At 30.2% G+C, this 24,071-nt stretch overlaps 1 protein-coding gene across 3 annotated transcripts in view; it reads right to left on the bottom strand.

Moving 5' to 3' along the window:
• LOC111622747 (follistatin-related protein 5-like) overlaps positions 1 to 24,071 on the bottom strand; it is a 134,713-nt gene that overhangs the window by 22,184 nt on the left and 88,458 nt on the right. For all 3 annotated transcript variants that reach the window (XM_023365167.1, XM_023365168.1, XM_023365169.1), the window contains exon 3: positions 11,591 to 11,714. In XM_023365167.1, coding sequence (XP_023220935.1) covers positions 11,591 to 11,714 — 124 coding nt within the window. The remainder of the gene's footprint in view (positions 1 to 11,590; positions 11,715 to 24,071) is intronic.

The following is a 24,071-nucleotide window of genomic DNA, read 5'->3' as shown; positions in this document are numbered from 1 at the left end:
GATGCAGTATAACCAGAGACGCAATCGAGTCCCCAGGGATCATCCCTGTCATCTGTGGCAAGCAGTTAAGCCCAAATTGTTAACATCAAACCGTGAAATCGTTCTAGGTTACAACACTCTCGCTAAAGAAAAAAAAACCTGCACAGGGAATATATTTTTTATACAGAAAATAAATTCGAAATGGGGAAGTATCTAAACTGGAGAAGCGAATTTAAGTTAGTGCAGCGGCAGTAGAATCAGAAGAAGAAGAAGAGGAGGAGGAGGAAGAAGAAGCAGAAGCAGCAGCAGCTGCGTTTTTCTTTCGAAATTCTCGATGTAACTTTTTGTGTATTCGAATCAGATGGGGAATCGCATGCAATATCCGTAAAATTGAATAATTTAAAGAAGCTAAATCCGGTAAAGGATTCGTTTAAGGAAATTTTATTCATAAGAATTGATAGATTGTACGATTAAGTTATAAATAGGAAAAAGAAAAAATTGTATTTAGTATACTTTTACGACAAAAATCGATAAGGAAAATTTTTCTACAGAAAATTAAAAGAAAAACGTAAAATAATTTTCTTTATAAATCATATTTTAATGAACTCGAGTTCAGATATCGTTTACAAATGATAACTTTTTTTAGAGTAAGGATTTTTTAATGATACTTAAGCAATTGCAACATTCAACTCCCATCACAAACTGCTACATTCTATGCATTAAAAATAACTTAAACGTGCTTTTATATAACAGAAGTTTATTAAAATTTAATTAAATAAAAATCGTGATATATAAGTACGTGTATTTTATATAGTTTGTGATAAAATATTTATATGAAATAATTTAAAATAAAAATAAATTTATTATATATTTGAAAAATTTAATAACGCATAACTTTTTAAAAAATTAATCTCAATAAATCTAAATTTATTATATCAATAAACGTAGTAAAACAACAAAAGCCCAGATCATTTGATATTAAAACTCCATTAGAAAATAACTATTCGCCTACTTTATTCATCATCCTACTCAGGATGGTTTTATCTTCGATTCTTATGTAACTCATCATTTCGTCTATCCTCCTTTTCTGAGATCATATTCCTCTTCCATCATCGTCTTTTCAATTGAAAATCTTATCTATCCACCCTACGCTTTAACCTATTCTAACCTCCCCTCTGTCCTCTTCATCCTTTTCTCGTTAATCAATCCTTTTCTTCGTTCACTCCTAATAATCCATCTCTACCTTAGTCCTCATCCCTGCAAACTCATCATCCTTCTATCTCTCCATTCACTTCCCCGTCAGTTCCTTCATTCATCTTACAATCCCGTTTATCCTTTACCCTTTAATCCATCTCTTCTCTCCGTTCATCTTCCTCCTCCTCTTTCCTCATATTCACCATCCCATTCTTCTCTTGTCCATTCGTCTTCCATCCATTCATCCGGCTGTCTGGATGTTCTTCCTTAGTATAAATATCAAAATTCCGAATTTTAATCCTTATATATATTTTAATAAAATGATGACTAATCGCGATACTTCAACATTTTATGGTGATAAAAGTTTATTAACGTCGTTAAAAAAGAGGAAATGACCAAAACTGCTTTTGTAAGAGTTCAAGCATTGCAGCAAATAAGTCACGTAAAGACTTTAGTACATCATAACCGTAAAAACAAACAACATATAATTACGCGCAGCCATTCAAATAACCCAGAGGAAGTATTCGATCGACTTTTACTATCGATAAAAATAATTTTAAACAAAGCTATCAACGAAATAATAGCAAATAATCGTAAATAATATCCTCTTCGCTTAGAATTGCTAGAATTAACTTAAACTGAGCACCGAAAAAAGAAAAAATCGCAAACTTCCAGCGATATCGCTCGATCTAGAGCGTAAGAGAAACGTGATCTTACCTTTCTACGATGGATACTAACACGTGCCACTTCATCACTTTCTTCATTTAGCATCCTTTCTCCAATAGCGAGATTATCGTGATAAAAAGTTGAAAAAATGGTATCCGAGATAATTAGGCTTGACCACTTTGTAACGCTGGAAGCTAAAAAGTAAAACTTTGGCTTTTTTCGGATGCAGCGTAACGCTAACGAGCTTTCTTTTTGGTAAAAATGCCTCGGGCCCACTGTAGTTTTCGCTATAGATGCTAGGTTTTCGCTGTATTAAGGTAGCGAGATGACAACTGCAGCAGATATTCATGTGTAAATTAAACTGTTAGACTATCTCCTATTAAGAATTAAAAATCCTATTTAAAATCCTATTAAGAATTAAAAATCCTATCCTCCTATTAAAATAAATCCGCATACAGATTGTTTTTGCTTATTTATCAAAAATCTTCGTATAAAGAGCAATCAAGAGAATCGCAGTCTGCTGTACACTACATGTTTACTTATGCGTCTAACATTCATAAATCCAAATTTACCTTCGTTAATATCCTCTTTATCTTTGTTAACTAAACATATAATCAGTTGTAACAGTAAAATCCGAATTTTATTTTAAGAAATTAATTTTTTAGTTCATATTTAATACTACACTTCTACTTGTAATCTATCATTAATGTTTACCATCAACGGATTCGCATACAGTTTTGTCGCTATTTTTTTTATTTACCAAACAATTCTTTATTTAGAACAGTAAAATCCGAGAGACGTCCACGTAAAAATCGATTTTTTACGTGTCGAGCCGGAGCACAACGAAAAACTGCTATAAACATCAATCAAATTCTGGAAACCAAAAAAAGAAAGGGGGCAGGTAAACGACAGCTGTGCAATTATTTTCATTCAGTTCATCTCTCTTCTCCTCTTCCCTCCCCCCTTTTATACTAAACTTTTACTCAGAAAGATTTGATTACGCTTACTAAACCAGTAATTGGTTCCAGAAGATTGTTGCTAAATTAAACCACGGTCTGTCACAGTTAATTGGTTTCAGTAGAGGAACAGGACATCGTTCCTTCTTGCTAATGTAACAACAATCCCCTGGAGGCATCTAGACACGAACAACAATCTGTTCCACCAATCATGCCCGAGCCATCGACATTTAACCAATAGCAAAATGGCATTTTTGTCGAGACTTAGCGACGAAATAATACATCTCCACCCTTTTCTTGTTTGAAAAATTCCCCCCTTTCTGTAGTAGCAAGTGTCTGGTCGGTGTGGTGTAGAGGCGTGTTTTCAGTCACGCCAAGTGCTGAAAACTCTCAGGATCTCTCTCACACAATTGAAGCCTCTTAACATCCATATTTATGGACTTTCGATTAGTGCAATGTGTTGAAATTTCTGTTGAAACTCTTTCCAGACAAGTTTAACGCTTCTTTAACAACAACAATAATAAGATTTTACCAATAAAGCGGTTAAAATTCTTGTGTTTTTTAAGAAAATTCCTTATATTAAATAGTAAATACGTTCCAGAATTTCAGAATTTATATTCTAGAAATTCTGTCAGTAGAGTAAAAGTAAGATTTTTTTTTTTTTTTTTTTTTTAAATTCCAGGAAATTCGATTATCTTATAAACATTTTCAGTTGAATTTCAATTTATAAAACTTATTTGAATAAAAATTTGTCAAGTTTTTTTTTTACAGTTGAAAAGAAAAAAGAGTTGACTTTTTTGAATTTAATACTTATTTGTGAGAAAACTTTGTTGGAATAATTGTGAGTTTAGAAGAGAAAATAATATCTGAGTGATCTTTTGAAAATATGTTGAATATGTTGGATTCGAGAATCTTGGATTTAATGTTGGAAAATATATGTTGGATTCAAAATAGGAAAATATATTTGGATTCAACATTATAAAATATGTTGAATTCAAAAATGCTGCATTTAATATTGGAAAATGTGTTAGCTTGAGAATGTTGGATTCAATATCGAAAAAATATGTTGGATTCAATACTGGAAAAAGGTGTTGGATTCAATACTGGAAAAGGGTGTTGAATTCAATACTGGAAAAAAATGTTGGATTCAATACTGGAAAAAGGTGTTGAATTCAATACTGGAAAAGGGTGTTGAATTCAATACTGGAAAAAAATGTTGGATTCAATACTGGAAAAAGGTGTTGAATTCAATACTGGAAAAGGGTGTTGAATTCAATACTGGAAAAAAATGTTGGATTCAATACTGGAAAAAGGTGTTGAATTCAATACTGGAAAAGGGTGTTGAATTCAATACTGGAAAAAAATGTTGGATTCAATACTGGAAAAAGGTGTTGAATTCAATACTGGAAAAGGGTGTTGAATTCAATACTGGAAAAAAATGTTGGATTCAATACTGGAAAAAGGTGTTGAATTCAATACTGGAAAAGGGTGTTGAATTCAATACTGGAAAAAAATGTTGGATTCAATACTGGAAAAAGGTGTTGAATTCAATACTGGAAAAGGGTGTTGAATTCAATACTGGAAAAAAATGTTGGATTCAATACTGGAAAAAGGTGTTGAATTCAATACTGGAAAAGGGTGTTGAATTCAATACTGGAAAAAAATGTTGGATTCAATACTGGAAAAAGGTGTTGAATTCAATACTGGAAAAGGGTGTTGAATTCAATACTGGAAAAAAATGTTGGATTCAATACTGGAAAAAGGTGTTGAATTCAATACTGGAAAAGGGTGTTGAATTCAATACTGGAAAAAAATGTTGGATTCAATACTGGAAAAAGGTGTTGAATTCAATACTGGAAAAGGGTGTTGAATTCAATACTGGAAAAAAATGTTGGATTCAATACTGGAAAAAGGTGTTGAATTCAATACTGGAAAAGGGTGTTGAATTCAATACTGGAAAAAAATGTTGGATTCAATACTGGAAAAAGGTGTTGAATTCAATACTGGAAAAGGGTGTTGAATTCAATACTGGAAAAAAATGTTGGATTCAATACTGGAAAAAGGTGTTGAATTCAATACTGGAAAAGGGTGTTGAATTCAATACTGGAAAAAAATGTTGGATTCAATACTGGAAAAAGGTGTTGAATTCAATACTGGAAAAGGGTGTTGAATTCAATACTGGAAAAAAATGTTGGATTCAATACTGGAAAAAGGTGTTGAATTCAATACTGGAAAAGGGTGTTGAATTCAATACTGGAAAAAAATGTTGGATTCAATACTGGAAAAAGGTGTTGAATTCAATACTGGAAAAGGGTGTTGAATTCAATACTGGAAAAAAATGTTGGATTCAATACTGGAAAAAGGTGTTGAATTCAATACTGGAAAAGGGTGTTGAATTCAATACTGGAAAAAAATGTTGGATTCAATACTGGAAAAAGGTGTTGAATTCAATACTGGAAAAGGGTGTTGAATTCAATACTGGAAAAAAATGTTGGATTCAATACTGGAAAAAGGTGTTGAATTCAATACTGGAAAAGGGTGTTGAATTCAATACTGGAAAAAAATGTTGGATTCAATACTGGAAAAAGGTGTTGAATTCAATACTGGAAAAGGGTGTTGAATTCAATACTGGAAAAAAATGTTGGATTCAATACTGGAAAAAGGTGTTGAATTCAATACTGGAAAAGGGTGTTGAATTNCCATTACTGTTGCCCCTATACCAGGGGCAACTTTAATAAAAATAATTAAAATAATTACAACTTTACAAAAAGAGAGAAGTTGCCGATCTTGCCCCTATACCCGGGGCAACTTCGTCAATTTCTCTCTTCTTGTAAAGTTGTAATTATTTTAATTATTTTTATGTCCAAACTGATTTTAACCAGATGTATAGTAAGGTAACATTCCAATAGACAATATGCAAAAGGTTTTTTTCAGTTTACAGCAGTATTTATTAGACAAAATTTAAGTAAAGCTTAACATGCCGATCTTGCCCCGATCTCCCCTATAATTTTTAATTTTTTTTTCCTCATTCAGACATCAATTTTTCCTCGAATTTTGAAGTCTCTGCAGCAATAATCTGAAGACCGGATAAGAGGAAAAATAAATTCGTACAACAATAGAAAATTAAAGACGAAACGTGCTCTTACACTTACAAAGAACCTCACTCATAACTATAGGATTAAATATGGTAGACATAACAGCTGCTATTAAGAACAAAGAACGAAAACAGACAAAAATTTATTCTCTTAAGATAAGCAGCTCCACTCCCGCCCGTTTTATTATTAATTGCTGAACATATCTGCTTAATGACATCTTCAGCCCTTCATCCAATTAAGTAAACTTCCAATTTAGCTACGAAAATGCTACCGACGATCCATTTTCTCCCGGAAAAATCTAGAAAATTTCCAAGATTTATACTTAACTCTATGTCAATTTCTTTGTTCTTTGTCTAGTTTTCGTCTTTAGTAAACCCTCGGTAGAGTATCTTAGTATACGATGATGACACGTGGCATGGTCTATATATTTAAATATTGACTCGATCCGGTGATCACCTCGAAAGCCAAGTTCTCTTTCCGGATGTCATCTGCAGAGGAGAGGGATGAGGATGCTGAACGGGGAGATGGCATAAGGTTATGAAGCTTTTCTAAGCAAACAACGTCTGCAACGAACTGGGTGGAAAATTTCTTTTGTGTGGGCTTGGGCTCTTATATAAATCCATAAATAGAATTTGTAGGTTTCTATTAAAATGATAAGCTGGTCAAGAGTATGGCCTTACGTTTTATTTTATTGGAAAAGCAGTTCTAGTTGCTCTTTTGCAATTCTGGAAAGTTGGAATTTTTGCTGAAGGAGCTCTCTCCTTTTCTTTCTCTATATGCAAGCATCTTCCCGGTATAACTTATCATAGGAGGGAGTAAGAAATTTCCATTTGTTCTAACGTCGTTAATGAAGGAAGATGGAAGCTGGCAATAAAATATCACGCGTTTTCAATGACCGCAGGTTATACTAAATCTAGCAAAACAGGAGATGTAATCAAGGAAAACATATTTTTGTTACTGCAGTAGCATTTTCTATCCAATGCCTTAAGCTATCTTCTCGGAAGCATATTAAAATTTTACAACCTCGCCAGCGCATTTTACGCTTCAGATAAGGCGAGCTGCATTTTGTATTCCCACCTTAAATGCTGAGAAAGGTCAATATAAGATAAACATTCGTCAAAATATGTTACAGAAATTTATTCAGACGGAATTCTCGCAAATAAAACACATTTCTCTCTATCGAATCTTTCGGGAATTGAGGCGGAAGAGTTTCATCTTTTCTTAATTTATATAATTTAATTCCGGGTTATACGCGCTCGTTATATCGAAGTGCCTCTTCTATTCCCCCGTTAGAACGACCTTAGCGTCGTTAGATTATGTTTCTGCTATTAAATAGCCATTAGATGTTGTATAGTTTATCAAACTAAGAATGCTACCGCAGTAATAAATCTTCCATCTTGTCAACTAACGTGTATAAGTTACGTGCGTGTTTGTGCGTGATTTCTTATAAAGTAGTGTGACGTGTGACTGGCGTGTTAACTTGGAGTTTTATTTGTTGTTATGCCCCTTGTGCCGTAGAGTTGATATCGCATGTGCATCTTCAGCCCGAAAACAAGTTCGGAATTTTTGTTGAAGGTGTTGAGATGATTTATTATTCTCCTGTTCCTTGGCTCCGTACCAAAATTTTTATGCCCTACTTTCGCTTGGAGAAAGGGAAAAGTTTTAGATTTTAGTTGGGATGGAGCTACGTTTATCCGGGTCAGATACTAACCCAATAAAAAAAGTTTGAAGCCAATACAATAAAAGATGAAAACGTATTCCTTTTTAAATGCCATTATGGTAACATTCGATGAAGATAAGGCGTTTGGAAGTAACCTGAAGTGGAAAGAAGAATAAAATGGGGTCAGGATGATATCAAACAGTTCAAAGTGTTTCAGATTCAATAGTGCGATAACACTAAAACACTGCTGCATTAAACAAATTTATTATTGTACTAGTAACAGAGAAATAATAGCTAAGTGTTACTATAGTGCAATTATTTTCCATGTTGTGTTATTTATAACAAAGAGAAAGTATAGTGATGGGTCAAGAATGATCCCCCAAATTTTTACATTTTTGGACTCGAGGATCTTGAAACGTCAAGAAATGCAAAAATATTCGAGTTTTTCCTGAATGTATGGATGTTTGTGTGTGGAGGGGGCACGATTTTGTTCACTTTCTTTGAAGCTTAAAAACCCCTGTGTTTTTTGTCGAAAATTTCTGAAATTTTGCAAGGAGATTTGTATATTAGGGGGATTGATGCTATTAAAGTTTGATGGTTAAAGGTAGATAGGATGGGAGATAAAGGGGGATTGTCGTATCTCCAATAGGGTCGGACTTATGACGATTTTACTAGTTATTAGCATTTACAATTTTTTTATATATATAAAACCCATCCCTACCCTGAAAATTAAGCTTTTTGGCATTTTATAATAGCTAAAAATATGAAAAGTTTTTAATAAAATATCATAACAGATGGCACAATGCGCAGTTTTAAATGCTGCCTGGAAAGTTAAGCAACTTGTTGCTAGATTTTTTAATATTCTTATTGAATCAATATTAAGTTCGCGACGTAAAGAATGTTTTCCACGGTTCTCATTATTTATTTTAATACGTTATTACTATAGCAATAAATTGTAACAATAATAAGACAGAATGTATAAAACTTATACACTTGAAACAGTAGTTAAATTAGAAGCTACAGCCCCAAAAATGCCGAGTGAGAATTGCAAAAATAGTATCAAATTAGTCCTTACTAATGCTTGTTTATTTACTGAATTTACTACATTATATCTTATACTAAACTTGTTATATCTTGTATAGTTGTTATACCAATATTATGAGAGAAGTTAGTTGATGGAATTTAAAGTACATCCATTTTTTTCTTCTATAACAAAGAACTTTTGTAACTTAGCAGCATCTAATTGAAGATTGACGAAAATTGAAAGTCAGATTAAATTTGGAGAAATGGCAATCTGCATCAATTTTCATCCGGATAGTGTGGAGACGAAAGCTGTTATATGCACTCGAACCCCGTCGTCTACGCTTCTCCTTTTTATATTCAGCGATAAACATCTCTCTCCTAGGTTATAATTCCATTACTAATAATTTTATTTGATCACATAAAATTGCCAAAACTAATAAAATCAACCGATTTAGAAATCTCTTTTCCCTTCCTCCAGAATAATACTCCAGAAAAGAAGGAAAAAAAAAATAAATAAAAAGGGGGGATTGAATTTAACGCTCCAGATGCTACTATCGTAACAAGACGCGTCATTTGTATCCCGCATGTCTAATTTTAATGGAATCATCCTTTTTCCAAACTGCAAAAGATCAAAACAAAAAGAAACAGAAACTAATTAACTGATTTTTTCCTTACTTTTCTTCCTCTTCTTGCTGCTACAATATATTATTTTATTTTATTTTATTTTTGCGCTGGGGAATGGAATTTATAATGGATTTCGAATTCGTTCGTCATTTTTATTGAATTACTGTAGTAGCATTGTCTAGCAGCATCCGAGAAAGAAATAAATCGCCTGTCATCCGACTACTTCACGCGCTTTGAAGCGTGCTGCTTTGCTTACGTGGCTTCCTGCGCTTCCTGGGTAGTATCACCGCGTTAAGATCCGCATTTGGGGGTTTTTAGAGGTGTTTTGCTTCGTTTCCCCCAAAAAACTTGCGACTCCTGATGGATTTCTAGAGGGGAGCGAATGGCAATAATTCAAAAAATGGACTGAAAAGGGTTATTTGGGTGGATAAAGTGACGACGTTTAAATGGACGTTTTTTACCGTGGGGGGCTTTTTTACGCCATCTTGTCGTGTTTTTATTGGATATTCTATTTGACTGATGTCATACGACGAAGGGTGAGCGTGATTGATGTATTTTTTTTTTATACGTTTAAAACAGAGTAACGTTGATAGATATAGATTTTCAAATTGGGCGGAGGCTAATTTCACATCTCTGAATCGACCCACGCAAAAATTGCACGGGTTTACAGGACCATTTTGCAAGATCAAACCAGAATGGTACTGTAAAATAAAGTTTTACATTTATTCTATTTACGAGTTATGATTAGGGTGAAAGATAGTCATGGTATGCGATGGGGAGACATATTTATGAACTCATTTCTCGTCCTAGGGAGAAAATTTATCTTTATCTTAGAGATAGGAACTTCTCGTGCTATCTGCTACGTGCTTTTTCCCGATATTCTGTTTGAGTAATGCCATGCGAGTGAGAGATTTGAACAAGATTGATGCATCTCTTGACGTCTGAGTACAGAAACATTGGTAAAAACGGTTCTTAAATAGCAATTAAAGCTAATTTATGTTTATTATCTCGATCATGGTTATAATTGTAACCAAGAAAGGATATTTTAAAGAGCTTTATTTACTACTAAAAATCGCGCAGAATCAACCTACTTTAACTCATACTTTAACCCATACTACTGCTGTTCGACTCAGTGAGAGATAGCCACTTTCCACACTCTCATCTTTTGTCTAGGAGAGAGAATTTACCTTAATCCTGAATAGAAAAAGCTCTTATGCGCTCCTAAATCAGTATATATCACAACATTATCCACAGCGATGCCACGATGCTATTATAGGAATATATTTGCTACTTGAACCACCTTGTTTTTTTATTCAGTCGTCAACAACAACGTTTTATTTACCAAAGGATTTTATGCAAAATAAACGAGTCACTTACCGAAAAAAACCCGAAAAATATTTCCCAGAAACCGGGGAAAAAATCTCATTTACAAAATGAGGTAAACAAAATCACGAATCACTTTAATAAATTTACATCCTTTATCGGGTGGCGTTTTTGTGTAATGGAAAAATGTCTTTCCGATATCTTTATGTCCAAATAAATTAAAAATTTTGAAAGGAGGTTATTTTATAGTCTACTAATTTTAATAACGTATGATCTCGATAAACCTTTGGCCTCGCTTTAAGGAAAATTTGGCAATAAATATCTCTAAAAAACAAGAAAAAAACCTTTCCTATTGGCTACCATTTGGACTTTTATAATGGAAAATCTTATGAGAAACGTTCACTCTACCAGAAATCCGTTTGGCATCGAACGGAAGTTCTCTAGCACTTGTGTTACTCGGAACGGAAGTAAAGTGCTGCTTGTCATCCTACTGTTTTTTCTTTTTTCGTCATTTAGTTCAAACCTAAACAACCTTAACTAGATACGTTATCCGTCTCGCATCCTTTTCCCTTCCAGTTAAGACATAATGGAATGGTATAAAGCATCACGTGACAAGTTGCACTTACCAAAATAATCACTTTTTATCATCGCATCTAGCAACTTAAGCAACGTTCTTTTTTTTCTATCGATAAAAGTATGGAATAAATGGAAGTAAAGAAAAGAGATGGTGAAGGGAAGAGGATAAACAATGGTGATGAGAAAGGTAAAAGATGTATATACGGCGGTCGACACTTTATCCTTCAAATTTACGAGTGAAGCGGTGGTAAATTTACTATATCCAACATTCTTGGACTTATGCCAAACACTTTACTTTTACGACGGCGGAAAATAGCCAGAAATTTACTATTTTGACGTCGGAGTTGACAAGAAACCAACCATTTTCTACTTTATTAATACGTTTGGCCAAATGGGTCTAATGAAAATTCGAGTCGAAGCTTGTAATCGTATTTCTTCCTCATTTTTAAGACCCTCTTCCAACTTTAATGGCACTTGATTAATTTAAAACTCACCCCCTATTGGTAGAGCCTTGGGTAATACAGCCTCATCGTCGGTGCGACCGTCGTCCAAGTCCAGAGTTAAGAAGTGATCTTCGTCATCTTCCAAAAATGGGCTCCCTTCTCGGCTGTGTCGTGACTGAAAATATGAAAAAACCATTTCAATAAAAATATTTGAAACAAAAAGATAAACGAGAGTTTAAAGATACATTTTCTTACTTTAATCATCTGCTAATAAACTTAACTTAACCTTATAAAAAATATATATATTTTTTAAACAAAAAGTAAGTATTAATTGTCAAAATTAAATTTTATTCAATGATTGCTAATAATAATTAAAAATCGATTAAAATTAAAACAGAAATTGATGCTACGTTTAAATTGTAATGAGTCCATTTCATTGCAATTGATGACGTCAATTATCAGTTAATTGTACTTAATAGCTTAATGATAATTAATTTCAAACATTAAAAATTAAATGAAATAAAAAGTTGTCAAACTTAAAGTACTGTTTAATTTTAAATAAAATTAAAAATACAGGATTTTAAGAAATTTAATTTTAAATTTAAAGTGAATAAACTTTTAATATTTCTCAAGCTACTAAATAATCACACTAATTAGAATTAACACTAAATAAATAAACAAATTAATTACAATTAAATATTATTTCTAATTCATAATTAATTTCGCTACAATATTCATCAGTTTCTCATTTAAAATAATTGCGATTAACAGGAGAATTTCCGTCAATTTTAAACAATAAAAAAATAATAATAAAAAGAAAAGAATGAAATTAGAAAAATCCAAGTTGGAAGAATAAACAAAAATTTATCAAATTTAAATCCAAAAGCGTGCTGCTTAATTCTAATTAGGCACCGTAAACCTTAGGAAATTGGACATTTATACTGAAAATGTTATCCAAAGTCGATGCCTTTAAAATTCTAGGACCATAAACGAGATCTAATTTAGAGAAATTAATACGTTAAAATGACTATTAAGATGAGAAAACAAATTCAATGTCGCCTGGCCAGCTGAAGCAGTGCTTAATATTCATAGAACGATATTGTTGCAAGGTTTTCGTGAGGAAGGAAGCTAGTTGCGTGACTCCACATCCGAACGTGCGAGCGTCACGATTTTCTGCACACACACACACAAACACACAGACACACACATCCTATTTTATACACCATACAAAAATCGGATTTTTGAGAAGATATAAAAGTAAAGAATAATTTTCTAATGTAAAATTGAAACGGAATTCTTTTTTTATTTTCATTTTTTTTTTCTGCGTGTTGTACTCGCTCCAACGTGTTGCAGATTGGAGAGTTTTCTTATTTTGCGTACGTTTATACGCGAAGACCAAACAAATTTCTAATGCATTACATGCTTTTCTGTTATTTCGATTCTTATATCTGTATAAAAAATAAATAAATAAATAAATAAAGGAATTATTTATATAAAAAGTAAAAAATTTAAAAAGCTTTTCGGTATTTTATATCCTTTTTTTTAAATAAAAAAAATTTCAAATTGATGTTTAGAAATTTATTATAAAATTCTGTACCATAAATTACTTAAATTTTAAATTTAAAAACAAATATATATATATAAGGTCATTAATAATATATGATTAAAACGAAAATTATATTTTAAAAATTCACGAGTTTGTTTAGTATTTTTTTTTAAGTAAAAAATATATGAAAAAATTATTAAATATTCTCCTAAATTTAAATTAATGTAATTTAGAATATTAATCATCATCGTCGCCATTTATATCTGTATATAAATTGATATTAAGTCATTTTTAATGTCGTTTACAAGTTAAATATTAGATAAGTGGGAAATTAACAAAAAACTTTATTAAATGGTAACAAATATTAATTTTAATTAGTAAGATAATTAAGTTCCAGCTATTAACGATGATATTAAAAATATATTTTTTTTAAAAAAATTAAGTTTATAATTAATTATATTTTCTTTTTTTAATTGAATTTTAATTTTTATTACCTTTTTATACGGAATATTGCTTTACATTAAGTCTGAAAAGTAGTGCATGAAAACGTATCTAATAATTTTGGCTTATAAAAAAAATTGCTATTAATTCTTTAAAACTGCAAGATTATTATTAAATCTTGTGCTTTAAAATTTAAAGAAAAATAGCTATATTTTATGAATTAAAATTTCTTATAAATTTAATGAAAAGTTTCATTAATTTATTCCAGTTTATTAGATTCTGTAAAGTNTAAAACGTAAAAAAAAAAGTTAATTACAATTATTTATATATTTAATTGCAATTAAACTTAAATAATTGTAATTAACATAGTGAAATTGATAAAAATAGAATTCTGAATTATCATCCATTTCCTATCATCAATTACAACAATGCGATAACACGTGATGATGATAATTCATCAATTTCTATACGTTATCAGTTTCATAGTTAATTGTAATTATCAAATAATTAATTACAATTAAATTTTTTAATAAATAATTTTATGTAATAATTGAAATTAAAATAATGATAATAATAATAATTTATTAAGTACAACATTTGATTCGCGTTATTCTTTCTTGAATTTTAAATCAATTTAGAATTTTTAGACAAGTCTTTTTATATACTTGAATGAATTATTTACATAAAAATGAAATAGGAAAAGCCTTATAGAATTTTTACGGCTCAGAAATATAGTAGAAAAAAGGACATAAAAATAGGAAGTTTTCTATTTTTATAAGAGTGAATACTCACAAATCAAAAATCATTCTTCAAATTCTCAGACCTTTTGACTCTACCGAGAGTAAATAATACACAAAAATCATACAAAAATCGAAATAGGAATTGAACTTCCAGATTGGATCAGGAATATTTTCTTATATATATACGTAGTGTATATATATATATATATATAAAATTTATTTTTTTTTTCTTCAGCCAATCGATTATCATTCGAGTAATACGGTTCACATGTAAGAAGAAGGGGGAAGAAAAAGAAAAAAGTATAAAGGATATTCGTTCGAATTCTTGAATGAAATCATGTCAAATTGCAATTGTAAAAGGGCAAGGGGTCCATTATAGGTTGATTTTCTGTGTCCTTCGATAGATGTCAAATTCGTCGAACTGGTTTTTTGGTTTCCTATTATTTTCTTTCCTGTGACACGAGTCCATCTTGGACATGGTACGCTTTACTTCTCCGGTGAACCCGAAATGCTTCGGATGCGGAAGAAAAATCGATCCCAATCACGTGACCCGAGTCTAGCGTTGAAGTTCCCCTTTACTATTCTACAACTGAATGGCAACTGGTCAATTTATCCGAAGAAAAATGACAGGGAGAAAAGATCAAAACTCCGATATCGGTTCCTCTATAGTAGCATTCTACTATTATTCAGAGATGCTTAAGTAGTAAAAACTTAGCTGCTACTTTTTTTTTTTTTTTTTATCATCTTTCAGCCTAGCTGATAATTCAAAAAGAAAGGCAAGGAATAGTCTAGCGTGTAGAAAAATCACGTAACAATATGAAATGCACTAAAATAGTACAAAATTAACCCTAATGACTTGTAAATTTTCTGTAAAACACGAATAAATTTTTCCATAAATTAAGTAAAAATTTATAATTAAAAAACAATTTCAGAAAGATTTTTATTACTGAAGCTTACTTCCTTTCTGGAAAAGTCCTTTAAGTCAATCAAGTCTGAGGATTATCACTTATATTTTTTATTCATTTCACTTATAAGGATGCAGATCAAACTTATCTTCAGTCTCTAACTTACTTTTTTTCGTATTTATTTATTTATTTTATTTCTTTCTCAATCGAAATAGTAGAAGATAAACTTGAACAAGAGTACCTTGGAGATTTCTGCCTTAATTGTTTCCAGTAATCCTCTTGTTTGCTGGTTGTGATGTGTGTCGCATTTTGTTAAGTCCTCGTTCATGCTTCACTTTACTACTTTTTTATTATTATTATTGCTAAAGTCAGCAATTAATGAGGAGTTTAAAATATTTTCAAATTATTATCATCATTGAGTGAATTTCTTATTTCAAAAGCATTTACATAACTATAATTTTTTTAAATTCCTGTCATTATATTAGATTTTTATTAAAATTATATTATAAAACTTTGTTTATTTGATTTTTAATAAATTCATTATGAAGTATATCTATGTAAAAAATGTAATTTAGTAGCTCTGTAAGGACTACTAAATTACATCGAACTAATTTATTCGAAAGAATTGAAATTATACAATTAAATTTATTCTTGAAAAATTTTTAGAAACTTTCTCAAGAAGTAATGAAACCTGTAATTTTTCTAGAACTTTTCTAAAAATAGATTTTTTTCTGGAACTGTTGAACTAGAGAGAGTGTAGAAATTTTTATAGAATTTTTTAATATTCTAGATTTATCACTCTACAAATAATATCTAATTTTAATTTAGATCATCACATTCTGAAAAATAAAATGTAAAATATTTCTAAAAGTTTCAGAAAATTTTTTGATATTCACAGAAATTTATAAAAAATTTAATTTTTAATTATTTAAATTTTAAAAGACGTCTGACACTAAATTCATAAATATTTCTAGAATATACATATTTTTCCATAAAAAAAAAATTAGTACCAAAACTCACCACTATGGCTCTTTTGGCACTATAAGCGAGAAAAAAAAGTTTCCTTCGCACAAGCGCATGTATTGTAGCCAAGTTCTGAATATAAAATTGGCCACAACACAAAATCTTCAACTTTTCAGGCTTCTAGAATATGAACTAAATTAAGTAAATCTAGAAAAATATATTCTTGATTCAAGGTCATATTCTAGAAACTGTAGTAAAGAATGAACATTTCAAAAGAATTCTGGAAGATTTTATAAAATATATTTTATAAATTTTTTGCAATATTTTTAGAATTTTTTAAATTTTATTCTAGAAAAATTCTAGAAGAAAATTATATAAATTTGTGCATTTCCATAATAAAATATATTAATGTTTGTCATTCATTTATTNATTTTTAAAATGAATTAATTAAATTTGAAATAAATAATAAATTTAATTAGATATTATAGAATTTTATTTTATTTTATTATTCATAAACAACATTTCCAAGACAAAACACGGTTTTATTATTATTATTATTTTTTTATTTGTTCTTAATTTAATTATAATTATTTTAATAACATTAATTAATTCTTAATTTTCTCGAAGATATCTTTGATTTAATAATTTAAAATTTAACAAATATAATCAATCATTAAGCACGGAATGTAAAAATAAAAAAATAAGAAATAGGGAAGAAACACCTCAATCAATTTTTATAAACGAATTATAGAAACAATAATTTTTCTTTCGATTTAAGTTTAGAATGGAAGCAAAAGATACTAATTGCATTATTTATTCATTTGCTGATTATCCCAATCATTTGTCTCAATTCAGAGATAAGGCATCAATCATGACCAGCTTCTGATATAAACATGGTCATTAGTAATGCTAATTAAATTGTTATGCTTATCATTCGCAAAACACGGAATTAATTCAGCCATTAAAACTATTTTATTTTATTTTTTTTATTCTGTTTCCTCCTCCTCTTCCTCCTCTTTCTTCCTCCTCCTCTTCTCTTTCTTTCTCTCTTACTGAGGGTTAAGAAGAATAATCAATTCATCCAGCGGCAGAAAATAATAAAAATAATTTTTCCACTTTAGTAATTTTTTAAGTGGCAATATCTGCTCTAGATGTAAAACATAATTAAAAATTAACATTTTTTTCTTTCGTTTTTTCCAGCCATAATTTGCTTTGTTGATGATTTTTCCGATTTTATCCATCAGTTTTTTCTTATAATCTATTAACGTTGTTTACGTCAAAATAAGCATTTTAAAGAAAATTTTTACGCAAATTTTATATATTTTTTAAATGTTAGGGATTTTTAGGGATGTTTATAATTAAATTTTGGCTTAGATTTTGTTAACAGAAGCGAATTTAAAACGAAGTACGACTCGAAAGTGATTTTTTTTTAATATTTAGTTTTGAATAGGTGCTTTTAAGGATATTTAAAATCGAAATAGGGATTTTTCGAAGTTATTTTATTTCCCTGAGAGTTTATTGTGGTACAAGTAGTGAAATAATATAGAGGGAATGGGTGGAATGCATTCGATTGAGGAGCCACAAGCAGGTGGACTTCAATCCATCTACAGTTGATGTCGCTGACTAAACCATTCATTTATCTTTTTTGCCCCCCTTTCCCTTTCTAACCTAAACGATCCTTGTAGTAAGTGACAGTTCCTTCTCCTGCAGGTTCCGATGCACGATTAAATCCATCTTTCCTGTCGTTGGAACTTTCAGAGACATTCTGCTAAAAAAACAGGTGGAACCGACGTCCTGAGCGATGTTGCAATAACCACGGGGTTCCCTCCGCCCACTAATATACCCTAGTAGGTATTTGACAAGAGAAATGTCTCCATATCTGTCATCGCTACTTGAACTCTGACCCCTGAATGATATGTTTTCTTGCACAATTCGTGTCGGGCTTTGTTTGTTCTGAATGTAATTTTTTTCATTTATCAAAAGAATTTATAGTGATCTTTTATAGAAAATCGACGGAAAATATTTCCTTTTATATATTCTCCTACAGGAAAAGTCTAGTAGCGCTTCCTTTATTAAATTAATTGCTCATTTCTAAAGGTGCAAACCGAGATCATGCTTAATTATGAACTTAAAATTTTACATTTCCATAATATTATTAAATTTTCCACGTAGACAAGTTAATATTATAAGAACATATAAAAATTTCTTAAATTTTAAGGAGAAGACAGCATAAAAATATATATGTTAGTTAAAACAACAACATCTGGACAGAGTGCAGACATTTACCGCAGTAAAATCAAGAAAAACTTTCTAGTTTTAAATCAAAATTACTGCTCTAATATTAAAGTTATAAAGATCAAAACAACATTTAAGTGAATTATTTTACGGAACAGAAAAATTTCTAGATATAAGAATTCTCTTTATATGTTTATTACTCTAAGGGTAAGTTCCTAGTTACTTTAAGTGTAGCCAGTTTTTTTTATGATAAGTTATACGTTCATTTACGACTTACACGCTAGAAAAAGTTCTACTTTCTTTACGACTCTTTTCGGTACAAATGACCAAAGCTTTAATATCTAGCCAACATGCTGCAGTTGTAATGAAGCTAACTGCAGAGTTTTAGGGTCAGTAGACGACTACAATGATATCGAGTATCAACAACAACTTAGTATATCGGCGGAATTTTTAAGTAGTATCTAGAAGCAAGTCTAATAATATAAATGTTACACGATTTTGTAAGTTTAATTGTAATTCATTTATATTCTAACTTGCCTTGTTTCCATTTATAAGTGAATTATTTACAGCACTTCTTCGTGCATTCAGATTTACTTTAGTGTAGTTCCGTTAATCCCTTTCTGTACTTGAATTATGCAATTCCTTTTGTTCGAATTTTAATTTGTGCACTTCGTTTCTAATCCGAATTAACTTTGTCGTGCTCCTTTTGAATTTTCGTACGCATCAATAATACATTCTCATTGGCTTTCTCTTTGTTGCACTAGAATTTGCTTATTGATCAAGTTTGTTTACGCTTCGAATTTTTGCACATTTGAATTTACTCTATTAAAAATTGTGCTTTCCCCTCCATTTTATTCTAGTTTTTTTCTATCTCATTTATTCATTACTTTAGTGAATCACTTTTTAACCAGTGGTACATGTATCCCTAGGGATGCAGCAGGTTAGTGTTGAGAATCTATATACAGAAGGATCAGAAAAAGGTTGAGAAGTGCTTCTTTAGTGTATTTTCTATCTAAATTTAAACTCTAAAATTTAGTAAATATTCAAGAAGGAATACGGAAAGAAAAATACTGCGAAGGAGTTTTAATATAATCAAAGATATAAAAATAAATTTGATTCCAAACTTAGAAAAGAAATATAATTCCTTTGGCATCGAATTTAAATTAAATTTTTGCATATTTTCCACTCGAATTTTCTGCCTTTAATCAACGGGAAGGTTTCTAGTAATTTATTATTGTATTTAAAATCTGCATTACTTAATCATTTTACATTCAAATTACACGAAATTAAGCATTACTATTTTATCAAGTCTTGCATAATTTTTGAATAATTTATTCGAAAAATTTACCTAAATATCAGGGGAGAAAAAGAAAGCAGCGTTGAATATAAGAAAAGTAAATCACAAAGTTGATGTATTTTAGGAAATACATCTAAGGAAAGTACGTATCATTGTAATAGAAGAACAGAAAAGGAAGAAAAAAGAAAAGGTTGGACGGACATCACGGATATGACGACAGCTTCCTATATAGAAAATCGGCACCAAACCGACTTGCTACTTCTAGATCTGCTGCCCTTCTCCGGACAATCTGTTTGACTCTCCAACTCATTTTTCTCCCGAACTGACAGCCTGTTAGACGTACTGTCTCCACCACTCCGAAGATCTCGTGTTTCCTTCGAATAAGCTATTATACCAAGAAAGTTTGAGCAATGTAACTTTATAGGAAGTTGTCGAAGTTTCTTCTTTCCCCTCTTTCTCCATTTTCGAAGACAAACGATGAGAAATGAGAGCTGTAACTTCAGTTTCTTTTCTTTTATTTTATTTTGTAGTTTTATAAGGGTTGAACGTCTTAAAAAGCGTGAAACGAAATAAAAAAAATAAGACAAAATAATAAAGAACTCTTCAAGTTTTCAATTATAGAAATCATCTTCATCCCAAATTTTCTGGAATAATTATAATTTTGCATTTAGAAATGGCTAAAAGACGAAGTTTTTAAAACAAATATTTTGCGTACTTTTATCATTTTTTTCTATTTTTATTTATTTTTCTTTTTATTTATGTTAAACGACAAATAGCCTTTGGCTTCCAATGTGGGACTTCCTACATAAACAACTCTCCAATTTCCTGCAAACTTTTTTCTTCCTCCATTTGAGTCCACCCTTCAAAGGCAAACAATTGGTTTACATTATAAAAATTTCATATCTAAATATTTTACTATTGAATTAATTTTCTGTTTCTCGCTAAAACTTTTACTTCTGCGGGTAATTTTCTTTCTTTTATCTTAAACTTTAACTACAGTTGCTTTCTATAAATATAATATGCAGGGATTTTTATTAATTTAAACATTTTCTGAAAGTAATAAAAGTTAGAAGAGGAAAAATGCATCAAAAAATTTATAACAATGCGGCCCACTTAACAAAATTGCACTAAAAATTCTCATATAAATATTGAATTATTTCCACAATTAAACATTTAAATATACAATTATATAGTTATTTAATAAAAATACTACATTCATTTAAATAATATATTTAAAGGGATATGGCTAAGATTCAATTAATATTTAAATGTATAAATAAGAATTCCATTTTGAAGATTGCATCTTTAAAAAGTATCATCGATTTTCATAAAGGACAACGTAATTTATTCTTGTGAAGGAATCGTCATACACAAAACAGCTTTAAGTGACCTTACAACATTAACTTAATGTACAACTTAACGAAATGCTACTGTACAACAACAAGAGTGTGTAATACATATTCTCCATCACGAGTCGGAATGTTCGACATAAATCAAGTGATAAAATATGTAGGAGTATTTCTTCAAATTTGTGGAAAAGATGAATCATATCAACATAAAGAGCTGTAGCGTTGCAAAAATTTTCGCCCCTTATACCCCTCAGATATAATCAACATGACAATGATGCATGTTTCTGTAGCAGAAAGTGCTTTAACAATATCCTCAAACTCGCTCATCCATTTTCTCTCGCGCCCGATAATGCGTCTTCACTGCGCGACTAGCTCGTTTAAAGGAGAAGCCTTTTGTCAAGGGGCAAACGTCGACGGAAAACGTTTCCTTTTGTTTCCTACACGTCACAAAACCGGAGCGAATGTAATGTTTGAACAGTTTAAAAGTAGAAGAGATGTGAGACTAGTCACAAACATTATCATGTCTCTCAACAGTCAGAAAAGACTGACATATTCAATAAAGAGAGCGTGGTGTTGGTTTCCAACCGAGATGCTAAATCTCTGAAAAGACTTCCTTTTCGTGTCTGTAACTCCATTCACTTACAGTTGATAATCTGACAGACTATTGGGGGGAAGGGGAGTTGTTACTAGTCAGATACACCATGAAAAAATCAAAAATAAAATTGATTTGGTACAAAATATCGCCAACTGTCTAAAGTCGAAACAAAGAAAGAATTGTATTGAATTTTTCTTATTGGATTATCTTGCATTCCTTCCTGTTATAAAAGTTTAAAACTCGCTTGTTTTTAAACTTTAAAGATGTTTAAAAATAAAAAAAATAAAAATAATAAATTTCTTAAACAGAATGTTACGATTTAAAATAGGGGTTACACTTATATCAGCGACAACAAAATTGGTAAAAATACAACAATATTTGGGAATAATTGAGGATATTCTTGAGATAACAACACAAATACTTGAAAATATGCTGAAAAACAACAGAAACACTTGCGGTAACAAGAGAAAAATATTGTAACTCTTACAATAACAGCAACAACATCAGAATAACTTTTTTTTTTATCTGTGATAACAGCAGTAGCAAATAATAGAAAGATTTGTTATCAACATCAGCAAAATAACAACAAACAATGATTAATAACAGCAAAATTTGAGATGACAGGAACAAATTAATCGAGTAATTGCAAATAAGACGAATATAAACAGCAATAATAATAGAATATTAACAGAATAAATAACATTAAGAAACTTGATATAAAACAACAATAAATGTTATCAGAATTTTAGAAAATAAATTACGAAAATAAATGGTTAAAATCTTTACTAGAAGTAGTAAAAGTAGTAATGGCAAAATTTGAAATTTAGAAGTAAAGATAGCAGTAAGAACAACGTAACAGTAACAACAAGAAGAAGAAGAAAGCAGCAGCAGAAAACTAACTTTCAACACTTCAGTTAGAATGGAGAAAAGAATGTTACATTGTATGATATTTCTGAATAGTGGCCCATAAAAATAAAGTGTAAAATTTACTACTATAGTAATAATGTTGATATAACAGTAACTTGTTTCGAAATAAAACCGTAACCTTCACTCTATAGTAATAGACAATTTAATGTTACTTTAAAGTGAAAGATATAGCGAGAAGTAGAAGAACATTTAAAGATAGCATTACTTTTATAACACTAAATCCTTTTTATACTATTAATTTATTTATTATTATTATCATGTAAAATGTAAATTGATTCAATTCGATATTTATTCCATTTTCTTAATGTTTAAAATAACCTTAAACGAGCTGGATATTTGCATTATTGCACTTTTAATTAAAGATATTAGCATGCTATTATGGCATAAAAGAAAGCTATAAAGTAGCAGAAACGATACTTATCCAGCATAATAAATTAATAACATCAGCAGGGAATAAAGGAGGAGAAAAAAAAGGATCCATAAATTAATTATGAAGATTAATAATAAAACAAGTGAAACCTAGTACATATATAAAGACGTCAAGAAGAGAAATGGAATTATGAGTTTCAATAATGCACATACCAAAGAGAGAGATAGCATTCGGGTTACAGTGGCTGCAGGGTAACACAGGACTTTATTACAGCAACCAATGTGCAGCCAATTACTTCTGCCATCTCTACCATGATTGCTTAGCTTGCAAAGCATTGCATGATACTAACTCTCCAAACAATAACTTGTACGATGATTCTCGACTGTCGTAAAGTAAATTAAACGTCATACTTTTATAAGAATAAGATGTAAAATTGTTTTCTTTCACTCTTTCTCTGTCGATAAAAGGATATTTTATTATAACTCATCTTCTCAAAAAATGGTAGCTAGAAGATAAGAGATTTTGATGAATTTCTCGCAATAAATAATGTTATAGTAACGAAATTTAGTTTATTATTATTTTCTTATAAATTAAACTATATATTTGTTATTTCTTTGTTATTATAGTAGTGAAATGCTGTTTTTTGTGTATTGATGTGTAACTTATCTATAGAAGAGAATCGGAACGTATATTTACATTCTGATTCATTAGACGTTACGAGTAGTATCGTATCAATATTTCGATAACATCGAAAGTTGATATAACAAAAGATATGGATTCCATTAATATCCGCAGACAAACAATGTATTTTTTTTTATTGGATCGAGATTTCTTTTTCGTGATTGTATTATATCCTAAGATTATTATCTGTTAATTAATAATTCTATTAATTTTGTGGAGAAATTGAAAACAATTCTGGTAGTGTAATGAAAAATTCATTGTATTGAATTCTTAAAAACTTAATTTATGATACAGATATTGCTATTTTTTTTTCTTGGTCTTTTAAAATAATATGAAGTTAAAAAAGTTTCTATCCTAAATTATATATATATATATAATTTAGGATAGAAACTCATATATATATAATAGAGTGTCGTGTCTGTTTGTCTGTCCTTTATATACTCCTAAATCCTTTGATCGATCTGCACCAAATTTCACATAGTT

Source organism: Centruroides sculpturatus, unplaced genomic scaffold, assembly GCF_000671375.1.
Source record: "Centruroides sculpturatus isolate CEXI.00-Female unplaced genomic scaffold, Cexi_2.0 scaffold309, whole genome shotgun sequence".
Lineage (NCBI taxonomy): Eukaryota > Metazoa > Arthropoda > Arachnida > Scorpiones > Buthidae > Centruroides > Centruroides sculpturatus.
The sequence above is the reverse complement of the archived record's forward strand: the minus strand, read 5'-3'. Positions and strand labels throughout refer to the sequence as shown.